This window comes from Gossypium hirsutum, chromosome D06, assembly GCF_007990345.1.
Source record: "Gossypium hirsutum isolate 1008001.06 chromosome D06, Gossypium_hirsutum_v2.1, whole genome shotgun sequence".
Taxonomy (NCBI): Eukaryota; Viridiplantae; Streptophyta; class Magnoliopsida; order Malvales; family Malvaceae; genus Gossypium; species Gossypium hirsutum.
Window position 1 is genome coordinate 65150152 of NC_053442.1, and position 9136 is coordinate 65159287.

General features: G+C 36.3%; 2 protein-coding genes and 1 pseudogene across 2 annotated transcripts; all 3 read left to right on the forward strand.

Annotated features, from left to right (window-relative positions):
• Positions 1 to 2380, forward strand: LOC107960293 (shikimate O-hydroxycinnamoyltransferase-like; annotated as a pseudogene).
• A 2476-nt stretch (positions 2381 to 4856) lies between these two features.
• LOC121218453 (uncharacterized) lies at positions 4857 to 5983 on the forward strand. The gene is made up of 3 exons (XM_041095640.1): positions 4857 to 4949; positions 5207 to 5469; positions 5702 to 5983. The coding sequence occupies exons 1-3, from the start codon at positions 4857 to 4859 to the stop codon at positions 5712 to 5714; spliced, it is 369 nt and encodes a 122-aa protein (XP_040951574.1). The 3' UTR covers positions 5715 to 5983.
• A 636-nt stretch (positions 5984 to 6619) lies between these two features.
• On the forward strand, positions 6620 to 9136 carry LOC107960291 (shikimate O-hydroxycinnamoyltransferase). The gene is made up of 2 exons (XM_016896606.2): positions 6620 to 7122; positions 8066 to 9136. Exons 1-2 carry the CDS (start codon positions 6715 to 6717, stop codon positions 8993 to 8995), a joined length of 1338 nt encoding a protein of 445 aa, XP_016752095.1. The 5' UTR covers positions 6620 to 6714; the 3' UTR covers positions 8996 to 9136.

The following is a 9136-nucleotide window of genomic DNA, read 5'->3' on the forward strand; positions in this document are numbered from 1 at the left end:
GACGGACACGTTCTGACTTTCCCCTCTGTCAGTTTTTCATCAACAGGTTTGCCTCTTACCAGAACATCAATGGATGTTACTGTAAAGAGATGGAGCATGATACGCCCTGCTCAAGATACTCCTAAAGAAAGGCAATGGATTTCAAATCTGGACGTGGTGATGACAACATACCATCTCCCTTTGCTGTTTTTCTACAAACCAAATGGCTCCTCTGACTTCTTCAAGCCTCAAATCCTACAGGAGGCTTCAAGCAAGACTCTTGTGCAATTCTATCCTATGGCTGGGAGGTTGGGACGTGATGAAAATGGTAGGCTGGAGATATTATGCAACGCAGAGGGTGTTCTGTGGATAGAAGCTGAAACTACATCGGCCATGGATGATCTCGACGGTTTTACTCCCTGCTCAAAACTGAGGAAACTGGTTCCCACGGCTGATTACTCTGGAGATATATCAGTTCTTATCCGCTTATTATGGCTCAGGTAAGTGAATGAAGAACTATTATCTTATTATAGATGATAACTGTTACTTGCAGTAGGAGACCAAGGATAAGTTCTGAGAAAACTCAAACAGCCTGATGCTGAAGTTAAAGCACAAGAAAATCTAAGCTATCAGCTAAGAAGTTGATATATATACGAGAATGACCCGTTTTCTACCGTAAAAGTCAGTGCCGCTAGACTAATTAGCGACACCGATATTTTTGCAAAAGTATTACCATCAACAAAGTATCGATACGAGAAAGTGCTAATTACGGAGGTCCATGGTGGTGGCTTAGTAGTGAAGAAGATGAAACCAAAAACCTTTTCTCTTCAATAATGAACCTCTGGTTTAACTCATTTGTAATAATCATTTTCGCTCGTCAGATACAACCGCATTTTAAATGGAAAACTGTAATAATTCTCACCGAAGAAAAGCAAAGAACAAGATTAATCAAAGCCAATAATATTATTACAAATGAGTTAGGCGAGAGGTTCATTGAAGAGAAAAGGGTTTCGATTTCATCTTCTTCACTGCTAAGCCACCGCCATGGAACTCTTTGACCTTTCTCATGAAGCTAAACGATACCATCAACATCGGTGCCAACATTGAGTCCGGCGACATTCAAAAAATATATATTTTTAAAAAACATGGGGTGGTGCTTCAATGGGAATGGTGGCACCAAATTTTATGATAGAAAATGGGCTATTCTCGTACAAGATTTTACACTTGAGTTATTTTTATAATTAATCAATTTTTCTTGTCAATTTTGAAAAAAAAAACCTTAAATATTTTTGTTTCAAAAAGGTCAACTGTTGAGTGTATATATTGCTAGGTAACTACTCTTAAATGCGGTGGAGTTTGTCTTGGAATAGCAACTCATCATACTTTGACTGATGGCACAACGGCCTTACATTTCATTAATAGTTGGTCTGAAATGGCAAGAGGCTTGCTCGAGATTAGCATGCCACCACTTATTGACCGAACCCTTCTCCGAGCAAGAGTGCCACCAATCCCTAGATTTCATCATCTCGAATATGACCGACCTCCTTCCTTATACACCTCTACATCACTTGGCCCTAATAACCATAAACCCTTAACTGTATCTGTTTTCAAGATCACACAAAATCAACTTAATACCCTAAAAGCCAAGTCATGGGAACATGGAAACAAAACCAATTGCAGCACCTTCACCATTCTAGCTGCATACATATGGCATTGTGAAACTAAAGCTTGGGGCCTCTCATATGATCAACCAACCAAGTTACACATGCCAACTAATGGACGCCCCAGACTACATCCTCCCCTCCCATCAACGTACTTGGGCAACGCAATGTTTGCAGCTTCATTAATTGCTCTATCTGGAAATCTCCAATCAGAACCGTTTGTAAATACCCTAGAACGAGTTCATGGAACATTGCAAAGGATGAATAATGAGTATCTAAGATCAGCTCTTGACTACCTAGAAACACTGCCAGATATAACAGTTGCCAGGAGAACACCGGACACTTACCATTGCCCAAACCTAAGTATCAACAAATGGACACAACTGTCTTTATATGATGCATATTTTGGATGGGGTCGACCAATATACATGGGTCCAACAAACGTTGTCCATGAAGGAAAAATATGTATACTACCAAGTCCAACCGATGATGGGAGCTTGTCATTGGTAACATGCCTACAGACTGCTCATATGAAACTCTTCGAGAAACATCTATACGAAGGCTTGAAGTCATTTGACAAGATCAAAGCTCGATATTAGTTGTTTGTTCTCTCTATCAATATATGTATAAACCTATAAATCTTCTACTTCTGTTTCTTTAACTAAGACTTTTTGTTTGGATCCTGTTTATTTGAAATTTACCATCTAAGTTGGCCTGGCAAACAGGTGTTTTATTGGTAATTATTGTACTATACCTCGATAATAGTAATAGCATTGATCGCAAAGAAATAATAAAGTAAAATAAGAATACATAGATTTTACGTGGAAAAGTCTTATTAGAAAAAAAATCACGGGCAGAGTAAAAATTTACTAATGTTGAAAAGCAACAATACAAGAAGTTTTTTTACTACACACGTTTTAACGGTTAAATAACATTTTTATAATCAATGTCTAATAGAAGATCGCTCCCACATATCCCCCAAATTTGCAATTCTATTTTATTTCTTTAACAAACAAGTTGCACCTCGAATTTTTCTAACTGGATCAAACGGGGTTCAAATCAAACAGCTCTGACAACACCTCAAATTATTTGTCCATAACCATATTAAAACAAATACCGAATAATTGAAATATATTCAAAATTTTAAATTAAATTAAGTTTGTATCAAACTCACTGATGATATATGATTTACCTAAAGTGAAATAAGAACTCGAAAATATAAAATTTATGGGTAAATTTTCATTTTGGTCACTTAATTAAATAATTATAATTTGGTTATTAAACTATTCAAAAGTTTTATTTTAAGTCATTGGATTGTTAAAATTTATATTATACGACTTTCTCTATTCGCAGTGCATGCATCAATTGAAAGCTCTCTTTTTCCTTCATTTTTACAGTTCATTTTCTATTTTTATGTAAAAACTTTGGACGTCATAAATCTGTAGACCAAAATTTAAACATTTTTTGCTCTGATTTCCAACATCGACCATCAAATCAATTTAGATCTAAGGTATATTTTTCTACTCATTAATGGAATAATGGGTATCGATCCATCGTATCGATTGTTGACACCATTTTTTGGATGAAAACAGAGTCGACTTGGGTTTGAAAATGAAAACGAAAAACAAGGTGTCACCACCGATCCTTTTTGATGAGGTGTGATCGGGTCACCTCGTAAAAGTGGTTGTTTTTAATAAATGGTTTAATTTTATTAAAACAACGAGTTTGGTCCACGAAATTTAGAAAAACAGGTTCGGGAGTCGGTTACGCACGAGGAAGGATTAGCACCCTCGATACGCCCAAAATTGGTACCCAGTTGATTACTTAATGTCTTAATGTCGAAAATTGAAAACTTTGAAGAATTTTAAAAAATACGATCCTTGTATTAAAACGTTGAAAATTTTCAAGAAAATGGGGATATTTCACGTTATTCGAGAAAGAGAATCATATCCAGTAAGTTAGGACACAATGTCTCGAATTTCCGATACGCGAATGAAAATTGCTTATTTAAAAGATATTTAGCTATCTCGGATTTAAAAAAGAGATCACGACCAGTAAGTTAGAACACGATCTTTTTTATTCCCGATATCATTTAAAACTTAAGTTTGAAAAGATTCGTGTAATAAAGTTTAAAAGAATATTCAATTGTTTAAATCAAATGAAGAAATTGCAACCCAATACGTTAGAGCACAATTTCTCAAAATATTAAACACTGAATATTGCATTTATTTCGAAAAATCCTCGTCTCGAGGAACCACGTGTCACGTCCAATGCATTAGGACGCAACGTATTCAATTCTTGATAACGAACTTTTTATCATTTTTTTAAAAGAGTAATCTCGATTATTTAAGTTCAACGAAGAAAGTCGGAACCCAATACGTTAGGGCTCGATTCTCTCGAAGATCCAAAATAACGAATATTACTTATTTCTAAAATTTCTTTTTCGAAATCTAAATAAAAATGGGTGTAATGGATTAACGATGATAATAATGTAAGTAAAATAATAATACGAGCAATAGCATCAAAGATAAGATAAAATAAAAAAGGATAAATCAATAGCATACGGAATAAATATATAAGCAAATAAAGTTAAAGCATTCGTTTAAAATAATAATGAAAATGTAAATAAAGAGATAAACAAAAAATGAACAAAACTATATAAAAAATAAAAGATATATATATTATATGCATAAATACATTTGTACAAAAAAAAGGATATGTAAGTTGAAATATAGAAAAATATACGTAAGAAAAAAATAGGTTTTTAAAACATAAAAAGTATGTATAAATATGTTTATATGTAATAAAAACACGTATGTATATATGAAATACAACAATAATAAAGTATAAATATGTACATTTATATAAATGGAAAAAGTAGATATGTATATGTATATATATATTATAAAGCATAAACATAAGTATTTATATAAATAAAAATTCGTATGTATATACATATATATTACATAAAGATAAAAGGTATAAGTATGTATATTATAAAATAAAACCGTGCAAGTATGTACATATATAGATGAATTATAAAGTAAGTAAAATATGAGTATGTATATAACAAAGTCTAAAACGGTATAAATAGGTAGATCAAATGCAATAATAATAATAATAATAATAATAATAATAATAATAATAATAAAAAATTAAATAATAAAAAGGGCTAAATTGAAAACAAAACAAAATAAGAGAGGAAAAAAATCAAAAATGAAAAGAAGTCAAGGATTAATCCGTGACGCGCTTGAAAGGAGAGGGACCGAGGCTGCAAATAAACCGAAGCCCCCAAAACGCAGCGCAGCAGTGGACTAAATTGAAACAAAAATAAAACTTTGTGGCCAAATTAAAAATAAAAGAAAATGCGAAAAGGGGCCAAATTGCGACACACTTCAAAGTCGGAGGGACTGCGTGCGCAAATATCCCCTTTAGCGAAAACACGCTGATCCTCCCCTCGGGTCGGATCACCGCGCGGGTCAAGGGAGCCTTAAACGTCGCCGTTTTGAAATTCCTATAAAAGCTAATTTTTTTCTGCTATTTCATTTCTTAAAAAAAAACATAAGAAAAAACAAAAGGGTCTTCCCCTTTCTCTGCTAGGGTTCCAAACTTGGAACCCCGCCGCCGTCTGCCGCATCTCCATCGCAGCGCCACCAAGGACGGTGGCCGGAGTCGTGCGAGAAAAAGGGATTTTTAACCCTCATCGTGTGGCATCCTTGAGATCTCAGATCTCTCAACCCGCGAGAAAGAGGGAAACCCACAACCCCTCTCGGACCCGAATCGGCGACGGAGGAGAAGCCCTCCGACGGCGCAACCACGGTGGTTCCCGGTGAGTCCCCTTTCCCTTTTTATTTTCTATTTAATGTACGAAATAAAGAAAATAAAATAAAGAAATAAAGAAATGCGAATCTGATATCCAAGCCTTGAATCTATTTTTTTATTGTTTTATTTATATGAAAATGTTACAAAAGAAAAGAAAAAGCCCCCCGATTCAGTGATGAAGCCCCCTCTTACAATCAAAATCCCTATATTCTACTGCTATTGTGTCTTTTCTTTTGTAGGTGGAGCAGGTGAGGGCGTCGGTGGCAAGTGGGCATGGTGACGGGACGTATGCGGCGGCCAGCAGAGCTAGGGTGCAGAGGGCTGCAGCGCTAGGGTTTCTTTTCTGAAACCCTAGCTTGACTTTTGGGGAATTGGGCTCCGAATTTGGGCCTCGGGTTTGGGTTAGGCTAGTTGGGTTTATTGTATTGGGTTGTAACTGGAATTGGGTCATTTGGGTTTGGGTGGTTTGGGCTGAGTCTGTTGGGTTATTGGGCTGAGGTTTGTTAGTTTAGGGTTAATTGGGCCCGGGCATAAAAATTGGGCTTGTACAATAAATATATATTTTTTATTTTTATTTTTTAATTTTAAAATACGTTAAAAATATTTTTTTTATTTTTAAAATATTTTTTTGTGTTTATTAAAAATCGGGCTGGGCCCGGGCTTATTATTTTTTTCTCGGGCCGGGCCTGGGAAAAATTTCAGGCCCATATTTCAGGCCGGGCCGGGCCCGGGCCTAAGAGTCGGGCCAAATTTTTTCCCGGGCCCGGCCCGAACCCGGCCCGGCCCATGGACAGGTCTAGTGACAGTACAAATGGGTTTTAAATGCCAACTACGATGTCCAATTATTAGGACAAAAATAGGTTTTTAATTAAATAAATTAAATTTAGACTGCCACGTAGGACCGTCATTAGGGAGGTAAGAGAGCTTAATGATAGAGTGACCAATTCGTAACAGAACGATAACATTAGTGACTAAAACGTAACATTTCAAACTTAAGTGACTAAAATGTAATCTGAAGCAAACAAAAGTGACTGTTTTAAAGTTTACCTTAATGTAATTATTGGCGGATGATCTGGCCGCACCGACAAACAGCAGAAATTGAGTCATTTTCGTAATTATTTACAAAATTTGGGTTACTTTTGTAAAAAAACCAGAGAAGAGAACCTCGCCTCTTCTTAAGATAGCCGGACACTTTCTAACTTTCCCTTCTTTCAGTTTTTCATCAACAGGTTTGCCTCTTACCAGAACATCAATGGATGTTAGTGTAAAGAGATGGAGCATGATACGCCCTGCCCAAGATACTCCTAAAGAAAGGCAATGGATTTCAAATCTGGACATGGTGATAACAACATACCATGTCCCTTTGCTGTTTTTCTACAAACCAAATGGCTCCTCTGATTTCTTTAAGCCTCAAGTGCTACAGGAGGCTTTAAGCAAGACTCTTGTGCAATTCTATCCTATGGCTGGGAGGTTGGGACATGATGAAAATGGTAGGCTGGAGATATTATGCAACGCAGAGGGTGTTCTGTGGATAGAAGCTGAAACTACATCGGCCATGGATGATCTCGACGATTTTACTCCCTGCTCAAAACTGAGGAAACTGGTTCCCACGGCTGATTACTCTGGAGATATCAGTTCTTATCCGCTTATTATGGCTCAGGTAAGTGAATGAAGAACTATTAGCTTATTATAGATGATAACTGTTACTTGCAGTAGGAGACCAAGGATAAGCTCTGAGAAAACTCAAACAGTCTGATACTGAAGTTATAGCACAAGAAAAACTAAGCTATCAGCTAAGAAGTTGATATATGGCTTTTTTTTCTCAAAACTGACTTAAAAGAATCGATTAATTATGAAAATTACCCAGGTATAATATCTTATATGAGAATGACCCGTTTTCTACCGTAAAAATTGGTACCGCTAGACTATTTAGCGGTACCGATACTTTTGTAAAAGTATTACCATCAACAAATTATCGATATATACTTTCCATTCATCTTCACAAGAAAGTGCTAATTACGGAGGTCCATGGTGGTGGCTTAGTAGTGATGAAGATGAAACCAAAACCCTTTTCTCTTCAATGAACCTCTGGTTTGACTCATTTGTAATAATTATTTTCTCTCGTTGGATACACCCGCATTTTAAATGGAAAACTGTAATAATCCTCACCGAAGAAAAGCAAAGAACAAGATTAATCAAAGCGAACAATATTGTTACAAATGAGTTAGGAGAGAGGTTCATTGAAGAGAAAAGGGTTTCGATTTCATCTTCTTCACTGCTAAGCCACTGCCATGGAACTCTTAGACCTTTCTCATGAAGCTAAACGATACCATCAACAAAGTATATCCTTTTTACAAAACTAACATCGGTGCCAACAATGAGTCCGGCAACATTCAAAAAATATATTTTTTTAAAAAACATGGGGTGGTGCTTCAATGGAAATGGTGGCACCAAATTTTATGATAGAAAATGGGTTATTCTCGTACAAAATTTTACACTTGAGTCATTTTTATAATTAATAAAAAATTTTGGTCAATTTTGAAAAAAAAAACCTTAATGTTTTTGTTTCGAAAAGGTCAATTGTTGAGTGTATATTTTGCTAGGTAACTACTCTTAAATGCGGTGGAGTTTGTCTTGGAATAGCAACTCATCATACTTTGACTGATGGCACAACGACCTTACATTTCATTAATAGTTGGTCTGAAATGGCAAGAGGCTTGCCCCAAATTAGCATGCCACCACTTATTGACCGAACCCTTCTCCGAGCAAGAGTGCCACCAATCCTGAGATTTCATTATCTCGAATATGACCGACCTCCTTCCTTATACACCTCTACGTCACTTGGCCTTAATAACCATAAACCCTCAACTGTATCTGTTTTCAAGATCACACAAAATCAACTTAATACCCTAAAAGCCAAGTCATGGGAACATGGAAACAAAACCAATTACAGCACCTACACCATTCTAGTTGCATACATATGGCGCTGTGCAACTAAAGCTTGGGACCTCTCATATGATCAGCCAACCAAGTTACACATGCCAACTGATGGACGCCCCAGACTACATCCTCCCCTCCCATCAACGTACTTGGGCAACGCAATGTTTGCGGCTTCATTAATTGTTCTATCTAGAAATCTGCAATCAGAACCGTTTGTAAATACCCTAGAACGAGTTCATGGAACATTGCAAAGGATGAATAATGAGTATCTAAGATCAGCTCTTGACTACCTAGAAACACTGCCAGATATAACAGTTGCCAGGAGAACACCGGACACTTACCATTGCCCAAACCTAAGTATCAACAAATGGACACGACTGTCTTTATATGATGCAGATTTTGGATGGGGTCGACCAATATACATGGGTCCAGCAAACGTTGTCCATGAAGGAAAAATATACATACTACCAAGTCCAACCAATGATGGGAGCTTGTCACTGGTAGCATGCCTACAGACTGCTCATATGAAACTCTTCGAGAAACATCTATGCGAAGGCTTGAAGTCATTTGACAAGATCAAAGCTCGATATTAGTTGTTTGTTCTCTCTAACAATATATTTATAAACCTATAAATCTTCTACTTCTGTTTCTTTAACTAAGACTTTTTGTTTGGATCCTGTTTATTTGAAATTTACCATCTAAGCTGGCTTGGCGAACAGGTCTTTTATTGGTAA